At 45.1% G+C, this 17,184-nt stretch overlaps 1 protein-coding gene across 3 annotated transcripts in view; it reads left to right on the top strand.

The window, feature by feature from the left end:
- The window catches only part of GSTCD (glutathione S-transferase C-terminal domain containing), a 186,073-nt gene that overhangs the window by 35,573 nt on the left and 133,316 nt on the right, over positions 1-17,184 (top strand). For 2 of the 3 annotated variants that reach the window (XM_033956697.1, XM_033956688.1), the window contains exon 3: positions 7,609-8,058. The exons of the other annotated variant lie outside the window; for it this stretch is intronic. In XM_033956697.1, the coding sequence (XP_033812588.1) occupies positions 7,609-8,058 (450 nt within the window). The remainder of the gene's footprint in view (positions 1-7,608; positions 8,059-17,184) is intronic. 3 annotated transcript variants of the gene reach the window in all.

Below are 17,184 nucleotides of genomic sequence, written 5' to 3'. Positions count from 1 at the left end.
CAGGGACAGGATCGCGGCAGAGAGAACGTGCCACTGAGGACAACGGGCAGCTGCAGGGATCACTATAGCACTAGCGATCCTACAGACTTCCATGTTAGCCTAAAAGTAAGAGTGGGGAAGCTGGGGGAGGATACAGGCTTGCGGGGGGAGCAGGCGTTCGCGGCTAGGAACAGGCCGAAGAGTGCCTTCACGGCAGGAGGGCAGGCCATTGAGGGGGTGCAGTCCAAAGAGTGCCTTCACGGCAGGGGGTGCAGTCCAAAGAGTGCCTTCACGGCAGGAGGGCAGGCCATTGCGGGGGGAGGGGTAGGTCTTCACGGCAGGGAGCAGGAGAAAAGAGTGCCTTCACGGCAGGGGGGCAGGCCTTTGCGGGGGGGGGGGCAGGTCTTCACGGCGGGGAGCAGGCCGAAGAGTGCTTTCAGGGCAGGGGGGCAGGCTTGTGCAGAGGGAAGAGGAGGAAGAGTTTCTTCGCGGTGGAGAGGCAGGCCTGTGCAGAAGGAGGAGGAGGAAGGAGTAAGAGAGGGGAGGAGAGATGCCAGACCTGGGGTGAAGGGAAGAGAGAGACCAAACAAAAAAGAGGGGGAGGAAAGCAACGGAGAGGTGCTGAACTAAAGGAGAGAGGGAGAAGAAATGCAAGACCACAAGGGGAAGGGTACAAGAGGGACAAATACTGCTCCAAAGTAGGTGGGCAGGGTGCAGAATGGCAGGAGAGATAGTAGGAGAAAGCCTGTACCTGGGGAAGGGGATACAAGAGGTAAGGAAGAGAGAAAGAAGAAGCTAGATATGGGGAGAGATAAGATGCTGGACATGGAGGGAGCATAGGAACGGGGACAGTACTGGAGAGGAGAATAGGGACAGGGACACAGAAGAGAGATGCTGGATGAAAAGGTAGTTGATAAAAAGAGAGATGGTGGACCTGGAGTTGATGGGGTCCATCGCTGCAGCTGCGGGGGGATGGAGATGAAAAAAAAGAAAGATGCCAGACCTCTGGGGGAGGAAAGGGAAACAGAAGGGGAGCACAGAGATGGAAGATGGTTGGTTAGCACGGAGAAAGAAGAAAGAAGGAGAGCCTGATCAGAAGACAACCAGACCAACATGGGACCAACATGATTTGAAGAATAACCAGACAAGAAAAGGTAGGAAAAATAATTTTATTTTCTGTTTTGTGATTACAATATGTCAGATTTGAAATGTGTATTCTTCCAGAGCTGGTGTTGGGCCGCGAACGTGAGCTAGGATTTAACAGAGAAGAAAAGTATTTTTTGTTTACACCACAGAACCAGTGTGGGTAGGAGAGGGCAAAGGGGGTGAAGAGGCTATAAAATAAACCCACCAGGATGTTTGAAAAAAACCACCCAATTGGGCAGGAAAATCGAATTGAATTGAAAAAAATCGATTCAATAGGCTGAATCGAATCGAAATTTTTTTCCTGAATCGGGCAGCACTACTCTTAACCCTCTCATTTGTGTCTTAGCCCCACCACTCAGTCTGTGTTACCCAGCTGCACAGATTCTTGTTGGCTGACAAGCCTTTGGCCTTTATCCTCCATCGGCTCTGCTGCATAACTTTTCCCACTGGTGAAAACTGGAGCAAAGTGAGATGAGGTTTGAAAGTGTGGTGGGAACAGCAGGAGGGAAAGGGTGCCAGAGCAGGCTGGTGCTGGTGGAAAAGCATGTAGCCAATGCAGAAATAAGGTGGTGAGGAAAAATATTTATTTTTTGTGTACCTACTACCACAAGTTATTTTAAACACTTGCAACCAGAAGCCCTAATGGGACTTCGCTCTTTATAAGCACTTTTGTGGTGCTTTAATTTGTATGCTGAACTTTGCCTCTTGTGAGAAGTTTATTTGACATTTATTTGACTTCCTGTTCCCTCCAGTAACTATTTATATACTTTCAAAAGTCTGCTACAGAAGGGGTTTTTTGTTTTACAGTTTCACCTGTTGTGCGATGCTTTGAGGAGCTTCAGTCTATGAGCTCTGAAACCAAGGGCTTGTTTGATTTGAAGTACAGTAAACATAATGTATGAATTAGTGTATAATAAACATCATGCAGTCATGACACTGTGTGGTAATTCACACGATATCTGCTTGCCTGGGTAGGAAAGGGATGGAGAATGAACAAATTAGAGGCATGGACAGTACCTTAAGTTAGCAAATAATACATTACATTGCATTTACACTTTTTTCAATTTTTACTTATTAATATTTTATTAATACAGCTACCATACTATATCTTCAACAAAAAAAAAACAACAATTCTTTTTTCTACTTTTGTTGTCTGGTTACTGACTTTTTTTTTCAATTGTGTTGGTATCAGTCTCTGGTTTCCAGCATCTTCCCTTTCGCTCCCACCCTTCCGTCCTCCTCTCTTGTCTCCCCTCCCCTACATCTGCCCTTTCTCTCCCCTGTTCTAAACAGAATCTGTTTTCCTCACTTCTAGGCAGCATCTGCCCCCCCTTTCCGTCTGTCTACGCTTCCATCCAGTGTCTGCCACTTCTCGTCTCTTTCCCCACTTCAGACAGCATCTGCCATGCCCCCTCCCTACTTTACATCCAGTATCTCCACTTTCTCTTCCCCTTCCATCATCTCCCACCCGTCACTTCCCTACACCATCTGCCCTATTTCTCTCCCCTTCTCCATCCAATATCTGCCCTCTGACATCCCCTTTATAAAGCATCTAACCCCTCTCTCCCTTTCCATCACTATCTCCTAGTGTTTCCACCTTCCTTACACACATTTCTTCTGATTGTTTCTATCTCCATCAGTCCACCTTTTATTGAATATTTTTAACATTCATTCTATAATTTTTTGTAAGTTATTTTCTTTGATTCATAGTTTAATAAATTCATTAAAAACTGTTCTTCATTATCTTTCACTAATGACCTCTTCGGACACGCATGTTTCACTGGAAACCTGAAAACCTGCAGAACCCTGAAGAAAGTTTCCAGTGAAACATGCATGTCGGAAGAGGTCATTAGTGAAAGATAATGAAGAACGGTTTTTAAAAGCTAAGTGATGGCTAATAAATTTATTAAACTGAATCAAAGAAAAAAAAACTTACAAAAAAATATAGAATGAATGTTAGAAATATTCAATAAAAGGTGGACTGATGGAGATAGAAACAATCAGAAGAAATGTGTGCCTGATTGTATTCTGAAGGTCCATACAAGAAAAATAAAGATACCAAACTAAAAGATTTACCCTATAGTTTGGATGAGTGGGTTCAGCAGTACAATTTTACACTGGTACTCATAGTATGTAACTGAGAGTGACTGTACTAGTGAATAGTGGCTCTAATCTTCAAGTAGTCCACCTTCCTTACAGCATCAGCCCCTTCTCTCTTTCCATCCAGTATCTTCCTATCTCACTTCCTCCCCCTTTCATCACATCTACTTTCTGTCTCGTCTTTTCCCCACCTGACACTCCAGCTTCTGCTTCTTGTGCTGCATACCAAGAGCAGCACTTCCCCTCCTTCCTCCCAGGGCCAAGCCAACTGCTGCTTCTTCTCCAAACGAGCAGCAGCAGTGGCAAAAGAGCCTGCCACTGTTTGCACAGCTGCCTGTTGAGCTCCTCCAACGTCCTCTTCCAGTTGTGGAGCAGAGCCAGCCGCTGTTCAAACTGAGGCTGCGCGTGCAGCCCGGCATTAGAGTGAGGCAGGGTGTTTTGCTCCTGCTGCTGCCTGTTCAGAGAAACAGCAGCAGCGTCTGGGATGGCAGCAGGAGGGAGGTGCTGCTCTTGGTGTGTGGCAGTCCTGAACTGCTTTGCGGGGTCTTCAGAAGAGGTGCTCAGCTGCACAGCTTAGAAGGAACATTGCAGCGGAGGTAGGGCATGCAAATTTATCTCATGAATATTCGTTGTGGGTATCCTGAAAACCTGATTGGCTAGATATGTTCCAAAGACTGGGTTGAGAACCCCTGCGCTATATACCTAGTTTCGTTAAGGTGGCCCTGAGAGGGAATGTGCTTAAGGAGGACTGGCAGTTGTTTATAATGAACTAGTCTTTAAGCCCGTTACATTAACGGGTGCTAGAGTAGATGTCTGTCTGTCTGGGTATTTTTTTTCTTTGTCTCTCTCTCTCCTTACACGCTGCCTGTCTGTCATTTTTTCTGTCTGTGAATCTCCCTGTGTCCTTAGTACCCTCAGTGCCTCCTTCCTATATCCTTAGTGCCCCTATCTATGTCCATAGTGCCCCCAGTGCCCCTTTCTATGTCCTTAGTGCCCCCAGTGCCTCCTTCCTCACCTCACCCCCCTCCCATGCCAGCCTGCCTCCCATCCCCCTTCCATTGAACACCCCCCCATGCCAGCCTGCCTGCCTCCCATCCCCCTGAGCAGCATGTTTCCATGGAAACCACCCCACCCCCCCGATGCCAGCCTTTCTGCCTGCCATTGAAAACCCCCACCCCTCCTCCGATGCCAGCCTGCCTGCTTCCCATCCCCCTTCCACTGAAACCCCCCAACCCCACCCCCCTGATGCTATCCTGCCTGCCTACCTTCCATTGAACCCCCCACCCCCCTCCAATGCCAGCCTTCCTGCCTCCCATCCCCCTTCCACTGAAACCCCCCACCCCACCCCAATGCCAGTCTGGGCCGCCCTATCCTGCCGGATCCACGTTTTGCCTCTCTCCCTGCGGGGCTGGGCTTTGCCCAGCTGTTTCCGGACTGACGTCTTTCTCTCCCCGATCCTCCTCCCAGGGCGAGAAAAAGAAAGGGAGAAGCCGAGTCTGCGCCCCGTTGCGGCCGGAGCCAGTTCCAATCCTGAAGCGGAACCGGGGTAACCGGGGAGCGGCTAAAACCTGAACCAGAGGTAGGATCGGACCGGGGACCGGCGTGCGCCCCCACCCGGGGCTGAGACTGATTCCCCTCCGGAGCCGGGAAAGGAGGTGAGGGGGGGAGAGAGGAGCAGCGGGATCCGATCCGGAGCTGGAGCATGTGTGCAATTCGGATTCCCCACCCCCAGCTGAATTTTGATGAGTCGCTGGCACATACACCTCAAGTTTCAAGTTTCAAGTTTATTAGGATTTTATATACCGCCTATCAAGGTTATCTAAGCGGTTTTTACAATCAGGTACTCAAGCATTTTCCCTATCTGTCCCGGTGGGCTCACAATCTATCTAACGTACCTGGGGCTATGGAGGATTAAGTGACTTGCCCAGGGTCACAAGGAGCAGCGCGGGGTTTGAACCCACAACCCCAGTGTGCTGAGGCTGTAGATCCAACCACTGCGCCACACACTCCAGACGCCGTGAGGAGTGACACAGAAGCACACCTCATGCCACTAGGACTCACGATATTTCAACAGCGCATGCCGCTCTAGGGTTTTATTATTATAGATGGTAATGACACAGAAAGGTCACTCATGCCAGCATTAATTATTTCTTAACTGTATCTCCTTGACATCAGATACCCATAAGCTCTTTATTTGCATGAGAGGAATAAAAAGAATACCATGACTGCATTGTGAGTGTAATGGGATGACTTTTTTTTTTTTTTTCATTTTTGAGAAGTCCTTGCACGACCTTTTCTGTGTCTATAGGATTATAGTATAAAGCTCTGTTGCTTAGCAGACAGCTAGCCTAAATTACCTGGTTCCCTTGGAAACCAGCAAAAAAAAAAAAACCCCATGATGCTCAGGGTGGATATTAACTCATTAGAAGCCAAAGTGTGTTCTACCTAAATAAAGAGAGGCTGTGTTTCACCATAATTTTTTCATGTGTACTTAGGCAAACCATATCCTATTTCTCCACAAGTAGGCTTTTCATTCGTACAGATTCCTAGTCATTTTTACCTATAATCCCCCTAAATTAAGCAAATATATGAAATACATAAAATATATATGTGGAGAGTTATAGATGCAGAATCCCTATTCTAATACATCAAACATATGATTAGAACTTCTGATTTTCAGTTACGACCAAAAAATCACCAAATATATACCTACCTGTAGGCACTTTTGATACCATCCAACTACTCATTTGCCCAAGTCAAGAGGGAAGGCAGGGGCCGAATGACATCAGAGCACACTAACTGACAGCCAAACCCCCATCAGTTGGAGAAGAATGGCGACAGCAGAACCATTTATGTCCATTTGAGCTTTGCTTTCTTTTCCTTACTGGCTGCCAATCTGGGTTTTCTAAATTAAAATCAGCAGCTATGGTACCATCACCTTTACCCAAAGTGTGGGGCTGGTTGTACTTTTAGCAACTCATCAGGCTGCAGAGGAAGAAGTAGCAGACTGAGATGCCATGGTTGCTGGTTTTAAATTTAGAAAATTCATATGGCAGCTGATACGGAGAGTAATTAAGGACACGGACCACTGACACAGAAGAAGAGTGTGTGGGGAGGAAGAGAGCTGCTATTGCCTAGGGCTCAAATCAGGTGCAGGCATTGGGAGAGAAAAATGAATCCACCTAAATATTGTCTACGGTTTCATACCATGATGTAAAGCCACTGATATTTTGATTGTAGAATCAGCTTTCAGCTCTCTGCTCTTAGTTTCCATAGCACCTTAAAAAAAACAACAAAAAACAGTGTTGCATATGTTTTTTTTTCTAAACCACTTTGAACAATCTGTTGACTAGTAAAGAGGTTTAGAAAATCTTATGGAAAATGAATATATTTTTATTACTCTCTAAAATCAGCTAATTACTTGAAAAATAAGCACTTAAAATTTCTAAACACTTGCAGTCAGAAGTCCTATGTGTAACCAAGTCATGAATGTGCAAGCAAGTTAAAAAAAAAAAATGCTCACTGGAGCTGGCTGAAGGTGGCAGGAACACCAAAGGTAGCATGCAGCTGTGCAGGTATGGGGGCAGGGCCACGAGTGCCCGCAACCTGGAAGTGAGGGAGACCCTCCTGGGTTTACGGCTACCAGGCCCACTGATGTGTGCTGGCCCTGACGGTTCCTATGTTATCAAATCACCACATACATGTCCTTGGAATTGAGGAGTAGTCTTATGGTTAGCTCAGCAGACTAAGAACCAGGTTCAAAACTCACTTCAGCTCTTTGTAATTTTTTTTTCTTTAATTGGGGTCCTTTCAAGGGACAGCAAAATACCTACTGTACAGTAGCACATGACTTGCGATAAAAATAACGGGAAAAAGTACTACTGCATAAAAGTCTGCATTTACCATACAGTAAAATCCTATATTAAGTCGAGGTAACTGTAAATTGTACCCCATTGTTGCCAAAGGGCTTCAGTTTCTTCCTGAATAGTTGAAATCCCATTTGAACCTTGAACTCAGCTGGCATCCTATAATTTTCATATTTCTTTTAAATTAACATGTTGACAAAACAAAGTTTTCTATTCATTTATTTCTAAATATTAAGTTCTTTTGGTATTTTTCTTCATTGTTCAATACTCTGGTCCTCCGTGAGCCATCAGCGAATCTAGCTTTTAGGGTAGGAAAAAGAAAATGAATTTGGTTTGCTGACCAAATATGTGTAGAGATATATCACATCCTATGGATATTCCGTGTGTATATCCTGGAAACTAGATGTGCTGGCTGCTCAAGAAGACTGTAACGGATGATCACAGCCCTTTGTATGCTTACTCTGTGTACCTGTATGTCCAGGATTATTTTAAAAATTCTAGTTTAATTGTCTTATAGGTAAGTCAATGGACCAGACTCTGTGAGATCAGTATCCCCTTGGCTGTTGAGAGCTTTCTTCAAGACCCTACTACTGTTCCACTGGAAATACTACAGCTTGAGAAGAAGTTGGGAGAACCAGTCAGAGTACACAATGATGACAAAATCCGCCGGCAGAAACTGCAGCAAATGAAGATAGATAAAAAGTCAGCTGAAGCTACTAAAGAAAGTTTCAGTGAAAACAAGGGGGCACAAGTAGAAATCGAGGAATCTGTGTCTGTTAGTTTAGAACTCAGAGCTGCCCTGTCCAAATTAACTGTGGATGAAGTGGCAAAGGGGAGCAACAGAGAGCCCTCGCACATCAGAAAAACAAAAACTTCAGACCTCCCAACTTTGGAGCACGTGTTTGCTGAAGGGCTATATTTTACTCTCACAGATATCGTCCTTCTGCCCTGCATTCATCAATTCTTGGTAAGACAAATGACATCTTAAACTAATTAAAATTATGTAACTAATAAACTAAAATATTAACATCATTTAAAAGTGATTTTACACGGTATCCCCCAAATTCTGTAAATGTGTTTGCCCAGTGTAATGCTTAGTGTACAAAGTTGCACGTGCGAATTACAAAATAATTTCAGTTGAATTTGTAACTTAATTGAAGTTAATGAGCAATAATTATCAATAAGTGTTAACTGACGTTGATTGACATCAATTAGCAGCTGTGCATGCAGCTGACCTTAGTCGATATCCTATGTGTGGAAAATCCATAGTGTGCAATTGCAAGTTGGGGATAGACTGGGAAGGATCATGGGTGGGTTAGGCATGTGCAAACACATTTTATAGAATAAAAGAATAGAAGAAAAAATTAAAAAATTTAAATTGAATCAGGTTGGGCAGACTGGATGGACCATTTGGGTCTTTATCTGCCGTCATCTACTATGTTACTATGTTACATGCAGTTTGAGCTGGCATAAGTGCTCGCACCTAAAGTTATTCACATTAATAGGGACCTGTGCTAGTATTCCATAACAGCAGTCGATATGTGCAATTGCCGTTGCAGAATAGATGCTTCATACCCAAATGTTTGGAGCCTAACTTCAGATGACCTTGAATTTACCTCTAAGTGCAGTGTATCTCAAACTGAGTGCCGTGGCACACTAGTGTGCCTCCTGAGATTCCAAGTGTGCCGCGGCACACTGAGGAGGAAGAGCGGCACCTGCCAGATGACTTTCCTACACTTTACAGCCCAGCGCTGTCCGATTCGCCAAAGGCCTGCATGTTTCCCCCTTCTCCAGTTTCCCCCCCTGGCCTCCTGGTCTCACCTTTGAAGCTAATTACAGCAGCTTGCAGAGGATCGCTGGTAGGTAAAATAATTTTATTTTCAATATAGTGATTGAAATGTGTCGTTTTTGAGAATTTATATCTGCTGTGTATATTGTGTGTATATGAAAAATGAATGGAAAAAATTGCATTACAATTAGTAAAGGGGATGGGATCTGGGGCAGAGCTTGGGTGGGCCTAGGGAGGTCTGTGGTTAGGGGTACTCCGTTGATATTTGTTAGCTTGAAGTAGTTCAGAAACACTGCTGTAGGCAATCAGCTGGCGCCTGTGCCTCCCCTTCGGCCCTCTTACCTGCTGGCACCCCCTACTGCTGTCTCAGGGCCCATCTGGAGGGCCTCTGCACGTGCGCAGATGTCGACGTGATGATGTCACGCATATGCGTGGTGTCGTCACGGCGACGTTCGCGCACTTCTGGGTGCCTCAAACTGTAGCCGCTACCTTTAGTGTGCCCCGACTCAAGAAAGTTTGAGAGACACTGCCTAAGTGTATAGCAATAGCTTGCTTCTCTAGAGTTTTGTTGCTTCCATTTGTAACTGTTTATTTAAAAATGTTAATAGTTCTTAGTTATTGATTCTGGTGTTATGCAGGCCGATCAATTAATTCCAAGCCAGCAGTGACACTCTGAGCCAGTTTTGTAGATTTCATTCTCGTCTCTAAGCAATCGGGAATATGCAGAACCATGTTTTGAAGCAATAAAAATAGGAGAAGGGAAATTTTTTTTTAAAATTCAGGACTCTCTCCGGTGGCTTAGAATTTGTTTTCATCCTTGGTTTGTGATATTAGGCTTTGAAATCCAGGACAGTCACAATCCAGAAACTACACAACCCACCCCCAGCCATTCAACTGACCCCTAGAGCTCTTGTCATGCTCACTGCAATGCAGCCAAGCAAGAAAGTCAATGGGCAGGACACAGAGCTCCCACCTCTCTTGTGCCCTGTGCAGCTGCACTGCCTGAACATAAGAATAGCCATACTCGGTCAGACCATTGGTCCATCTGATCCTGTTTCCAACAGTGGCCAATCCCAGGTCAGAAGTACCTGGCAGAAACCTAAATAGTAGCTACTGATCTCAGGGCAAGCAGCGGTTTACCATGTCTATCTCAATAGCAGAATATGGAGTTTTCCTCCAGGAACTTGTGCAGACCTTGAGCGGTTGGGAAGGGAAGGAGACATGATTGGGTAGAGGGAAGGGAAGGGAAAATGCTGGCCACCCAGGGAAGGTATAGATGGAAAGGTGAGATGCTGGCTAACCAGGGAGGGGGCAGGTTTTGGCCACTGAGGGGGGTTGTGAGGAGAAGGGGATAAAATAAACTACAGGGGAGAGGAAAGGAGAACTGCAGGGGAGAGGGAGGGGAGTTAGGGCACTGAGCCATCTCTTTGGGGTGGGGGGGGAATGGCACACAGCTGAGAAGTTTACCTAGAGCAGGGGTGCCCAATACGTCGATCACTCAGGCAACATGAGTTTCCCTTCTCTTTTTTTCCCCTCCTGACCGGCATGCAATTAATCCGCCTCGTGGAGAATGCCAGCCAATCATAATTCCCTTCTTTTTTTCCCCTCCTGACTGGAGTAAATCCGCCTCTTAGAGAACGCCAGCCAATCAGAGTGCTGGTAGGGCAGGATTAGAGGGTCGGCGGGGGATGGAGCTTAGCGCCATACTACACGAGACAGAAGCGGTACACAGGTGTTTGGGCTACCAGATAACGCGCTTCCAGCTCTGGGCATTTGTTGCCTGTTCAAATCCATGTAAAAACAAAAAATATCGGCCTCCCGATTTGGTGACTGACCCTCCCCCCTCTCCCCCTAAAGCAGGATCAGTAGCGCTGCCTCTTGATGGCCAGCTGCTGCCGCTATTGCTTTGGAGGGCAAAGGGGGAGGGTCAGTCGGGAAGTGCTGTGGTGTCCGGCTTTCCCCCTGGCCTCCTGTGCATCCCTTTACCTAATTCCAGCAGGGAGCAGCCATCAGAGAGGATCGCCAGTACTTTAGCGATCCTTGCAGGTTGCCATAGGCCTCAGGAGTTGTCTTCCCTCTGCTGCGATCCTGCTTATGACATCAGAGGAGGGGCGGGACCGCGGTAGCGAGAAGACAGCTCTTGAGGCCTACGGCAACCTACAAGGATCGCTAAAGTACTGGTGATCCTCTCTGCAGGCTGCTCTGCTGCTGGAATTAGGTAAATGGATGTGCGGGAGGTCAGGGAGGAACACACAGGTCTTCCGTGGGGGGGAGGGGGTGTGTGGACAGGCCTTCAGGAGTGGGATGGACAGGCCTTCAGGAGTGATGGTACAGGCCGTCAGGGGTGGTGGGACAGTCCGTCAGGGGTAGGGTGCAGGCCTTCAGGGAGGACGGTGCAGGCCTTCAGGGGGTACAGGCCTTCGGGGAAGGGGGGGCCCTGGTGTAGAAGTACATGGAGGGAGGGAGGGAAGGGGGATTCAAAGAGACGTGCATATGCTGGACTTTGGGGGGGGGGAAGAAATAATGGGTCTAAAAACAGGAGAGGGAGAGAGATGGTGGACGATGGGATTTAGGGAGGGAAGGAACAGAAAGGGAGAGAAGTTGGACACAAGGGATGGTGTGGAGGAGAGGATAGAGATACTGGATAGGAGGGTAGTTGGGAAGAGAAAGGTAGAGATGGTGGACCCTGGGGTGGTGGGGATGGTAGGAAGAGATGAATGATGAAAGGGTAGTTGAGAAAAGGTGGATCTGAGGATGGAGATAAAAAAAATGGAAAATGCAAGACTTCCGGGGGAGGGAAGGGAAACAAATGGGAAGGATAGAGATAGAAGATGGATGGTTAGCACGGCGAAAGAAGAAAACGACAAATGGGCAGGAGACCCTGGCAAGCGAGTTATCAGAAGACAACCATAGCCTGGGACCAAAATGATTTGAATAATTACCAGACAACAAAAGGTAGAAAAAATAATTTTATTTTCTATTTTGTGATTACAATATGTCAGATTTGAAATGTATATCCTGCCAGAGGTGGTGTTAGACCGCGAACGTGAGCTAGGATTTAATAGAGAGAGGAAAAGTCTTTTTTGTTTATACCACAGCGCCAGTGTGGGTAGGAGAGGGTGAAGAGGCTATAAATAAACCCACCAGGATGTTTGAAAAAAACACCCACTTAGGCAGGAAAATCGATTTGAACATGAATATAAAGTACACTCGGTATATATATATATACAGTGGTACCTTGGATTACGAGCATAATCCGTTCCAGGAGCATGCTCGTACTCCAAAATGCTCGTTTATCAAAGCGAGTTTCCCCATAGGAAATAATGGAAACTCGCTTTGATAGGTTCCCACCCTCCACCCCCCCTGAGGCCAGCAGCGCTGCTCCCCCCCCCCCCACGAGAACCAGCATTGCTCCCCCCGAAGGCCCCCCCGTGAACCGGCACCCTCCCCCCCGCGATCGGGCACCCCTCCGCCGCCATCGGGCATCCCCCCTACCGCGACCTGAGGTCCCCCCAACCCACCCGAACTCTCTTCTTACTTTGATGTAGCCTCCGCACCGGCACCAGCATGTCCTGTGCTGGTGCCGGTGCCCGAAGATCTGCTTCCTGTGCTGGGCCTTGAGCATGTGCGCATGCTCAAGGCCTGAGAGTTCACGTTCGACGTGAGAGTTCTGTACAATTGTCAATTTATAAATCAGCGTCTTCTCCCCACTCTCTCTTTCCCATTTCCCTTCAGCGTCCTCAGCCCACTCTCTCTCTATTTCCCTTCAGTGCACGCACATAAAAACAAGCTAGCAATTTTATATCGTTTTCATTCTATTCATTCATAGAAATTAAAGTCTAAATAATGCCAATCACATAACAAGACAATTCCCTGCACAGTCAAGCCTGCAAGGATTACTAGATGTATTTCAGCAGCTCCCCTCCCTCCCTCCCCCTTATCTTAAAATTTAAAAAAACACAAAGAACACTGTACGCAGAGAAAATGTTAATTATCATTTATATTCTGCAGGTTTTCAAAGAGGTCAAGGCAGATGACTTTATGCAATGTTACCTCAGTAACAACTATATAAAAATAGACAAATATACCCCCTCCCTTTTTACTAAATCACGATAGCGGTTTTTAGCGTGGGGAGCTGCGCTGAATGCCCTGCGCTGCGGGGCCATAGTGCAAAATATAGACAGCAGATATAAATTCTCAAACGGACACATTTTGATGACTAAATTGAAAATAAAATCATTTTTCCTACCTTTGTTGTCTGGTAATTTCATCAGTCTCTGGTTGCACTTTATTCTTCTGACTGTGCACCCAATATTTCTTTCCTTCTTTCAGCCTCCTGTATGCTTCCTCTCCTCCAGACTTCATTCCCTCCCCTAACTTTTTCTTTCTTTCTCTCTCTCTCTCCATGACCATGCCCCCTTTCTTTCTGTATGTCTTTCTCTCTCCGTTGCCCCTTTCTTTCTTTCTCTCTCCATGCCCCCTTTCTTTCTTCTTGCATGCCCCCTTTCTGTCTGTCTTTCTGTCTCCTGTCTCCCTTCTTTCTTTCTGTCTCCCTGCCCCCCAAGCCACCACCATTGGGGAACAGGCTGCCACTGCCGCAATCGGGGAACAGGCTGCCGCCGAGTTCTGAGCTCTCCCTGCTTCCCTTCCCCGTAAAGAGGACGCTGAAGCGCCAGGCCGACCAACTATCACCACCTGACGTCAATTCTAACATCGGAGAGGAAGTTCCAGGCCAGCCAGGCAGCGATTGGCTGGCCCAGAACTTCCTCCCTGATGTCAGAATTGACATCGTGTGGCGAAAGTTGGTCAGCCTGGCGCTTCAGCGTCCTCTTTACGGGGAAGGGAAGCAGGGAAAGTTGGTCGGCACTGCACTTCAGCGTCCTCTTTATGGGGAAGGGAAGCAGGTTGGGCACCCCTGCTCTAGCTAGCTGAGCCGCAAGCTGCACTCAAGTGGCTAATGAGCCTCATGTGGCTCGTGAACCACGGTTTGCCGACCACTGCCCCAGTGCAACTGCACATATAAGATAATGTTTAATTTCCCCTTAAGATAAATATCGTTGTATTTGGCTTGTTACAACTAATCCATCAGACAGAAAAAAAAAAGAAAAGCTGATTCTAAATAGCATAGAACTTGATTATTAATTCAAAAGAGGCAAAATAGGGTACAAAACCATGGTTAGAACTCCTGCTATTTGCCAGTTGAACCACAGAATAAACATTAAAATTATGTGGCTTTCTGGAAACATAAGAATAGCCTTACTGGGTCAGACCAATGGTCTATCAAATCCAGTAGCCCATTCTTACGGTGGCCAATCCAGGTCCCTTGTATCTGGCAAAAAACCAAGGAGTAGCAATATTCCATGCTACTGATCCAGGACAAGCAGTGGCTTCCCCCATGTCTTTCTCAATAACAGACTATGGATTTTTCTTCCAGGAAATTGTCCAAACCTTTCTTAAAACCAGCTACGCTATCCGCTCTTACCACAACCTCTGGCAATGCTAAAATGGAGAGTTAATAATGCTCTAACATATTCAGTTTAAGCAGTACATTTGCAACCATATGGCACTCTCTTGGTTTCTTTCAGATTATAAATTGCTCAATGGAAGATTACTCTTTGAATAGAATGTTGTGCTATTTTCTCAACATAATATTATACAACCTAAGTTAGATGGGTTTAAGACGTTTGTTTTTGGCTTATGTATGTTTACCTACTTCTGATTTCTTATTTATTCTGGGCTGCTATACACTGTCTTGGGTGAATCTCTTCATAAAGGTGGTTAATAAATCACAATAAACAATATATTGAAATCCTTTTTCATTCTGCCATCGAATTGGGACTGGCAAGGAGATTCATCTTTCAGCAAGACAATGATCTTATGGCATAAAATGATAATCGGACAGGGAACAAGAAGAACACCTCACCTTAGGATATAGACAGTCTAACAAAAGGCAAGGGAGGCGTCTTTTCAACCAATAATCAAGTCTTTATTTTGATAAACTGTTGGTCCCAACAAGGATCCCAGTTTTGGCGTATAGAAGATGCCTTCATCAGGGGACAATTGTGGATTCATATAGCAGTGCTCTGAGCAGTGCAAAACTGCTCAGAGCGCTGTTAAATGATTCCACAAGTGCCCCCTGGATCAATAAAAAAAAAAAGTGTCTGAAAAATAAAGACTTTGCACTATTCACAAAAGGCCCCTTTTACAAAGCTACTACCATGGCTTTGTAAAAGGGGCCAGAAGAGTGTGCTATACTGGGGAAAGAGTCACAAACATTAAACACTTAAAGCACTTCAAATACAAATTGTTCTAAACATAGTGACATCATCTTCTGTCTGTGTTCGGCTATCTGACGATGGTTCAAGAACAGTGGCAGTCTTTTTTTTTTTTTTTTAAGACTTCTTCCAGTGTCATCTGTCCAATTTAACAAAGGTTTCTGTTTCAGTAGTCTTCCTTTGTTGGTAATCTTTCTCACTCCTTTTCGTATAGGTTTACAACGATTTGGAATGAAATTCCTAGTTATTTTAGAACTCTCTTCTCTCTACAGATTTTTTTGTAAATCGATTGAAAACAATGCTATTGCAACAGTTTTTGGGAAATGGTACTAAGGAGTGTTAATTGTATTTTGTTTAGTAATTCACATGGTAGTTAAATTGATTTCCCTGTTTATTGAAGTCTTATGTAAACCGAGTCGAGCCCCCTACTTCAGGAGATTATACAGTATATAAATCAAAGGCTTAGATTAGATTAGATAATCTCATGCTCACTGATTGAATGCAAGTTGCTCCATGCCAGCAATTAACTGGTCACACATTTTTACCATATCATCTATAGGGATTTTTTTCTCCAGTGTTCCCAAGATCTTCATCATCACTATAATCCTCAAGCTTTTCTTTATTTAACACCATTTCAGCAATCTCACCATCACTGAAGAAATGCACAACAGGTGCATCTTTGTAAATATTCAGCACTTCATTAATATCAGCTGCCTCTAACTTATTAACATTTTCAGATGATAGACTTCTGGCATAAGCAATGAGGTTTGATATCACCATTTCATCACTGACTTGGAAACCTTCAGAGTCTTCCTCTACAGCAGGGATGTCAAAGTCCCTCCGTGAGGGCCGCAATCCAGTTGGGTCAGGCTTTCCTCAATGAATATGCATGAGATCTATTAGCATACCATGAAAGCAGTGCATGCAAATAGATCTCATGGGTATTCATTGGGGAGATCCTGAAAACCCGACTGGATTGTGGCCCTCGAGGAGGGATTTTGACACCCCTTGCTCTACAGGTTCATTTTTATCGAACATTGTTGATGATGGACAAAGTTTATGCCAAGCATTTTTAAATGCTGATTTAGTTATATCTTTCCAGGCATTAGCAAGTGCATAAATGGCATCCTTAAGACTGAACTCCTTCAAAATATTGAATTTTTTGCCTCTGTTAATTGCAGTAAACATTAGGCAGATAAAGGCCAAATGGCCCATCCAGTCTGCCTATCCATAACATCCACTATCTCTTCATTTTCCTAATAGATCCCATGTGCCTATCCCATGCTTTCTTATAATTTAGAAAACTCTCTTTAAACTTTGTCTTCATTAAACATAAAATTCCTTGGTCACAAGGATGTGACATTGGGTGGGAGGTAAATGGCAGAAATATTATTTTTCACAAGAAGTTCTTGAGTGGATTTTCAGAGCAGTTGTCTAGAACCAGTAAAACTTCACAGTTCTCTTCAAGTCTATCTTCTCTAGAATGAGCTCTTGCTGCTGGCACAAAGTGGTTATGGAACCAATCACTAAATGTTTCTCTGGTTACCCATGCTTTCTTGTTCGCATAATAGTGTACACCCTTGAAACATCAGGGTTGTTGGCTTTTTTCCAATCACTGCCAACTTTAATTTGTGTGTGCCCACAGCATGGGCACATGCAAGAACAGTTATCCTGTCCTTTTGTGTCCTTAAAATCAGATGGTGCTTGTTCATCAGCTGTTGCCACTGTTTTACTAGGAACATACTTCCAGTAGAGAGCTGTTTCATCAGCATTGTAAATTTGTTCAGGACCAAGGTTTCCATTGGATATCCTCTTAGCAAATTGAATGATGTAACTTTCAGCTGCCTTGTAACCAGCAGTAGCCTTTTCACCACAGATTTTGAATATTTAACACAATGGCACTTCTTAAATTTCTGCAGCCAACTTTCTGAATAGTCACACTCGCTGTCAATGTTCAGTTCTTGATGGTATTTTTTGGCTTACTTCACTACCATCTAACCAGTCAATGGCATGCGTTCACACTTTCTTT

The sequence above is a fragment of the Geotrypetes seraphini genome, chromosome 1 (assembly GCF_902459505.1).
Source record: "Geotrypetes seraphini chromosome 1, aGeoSer1.1, whole genome shotgun sequence".
NCBI classification, from domain to species: domain Eukaryota; kingdom Metazoa; phylum Chordata; class Amphibia; order Gymnophiona; family Dermophiidae; genus Geotrypetes; species Geotrypetes seraphini.
Note: the sequence above shows the minus strand (reverse complement) of the source record. Positions and strands in the feature narration are given on the sequence as shown.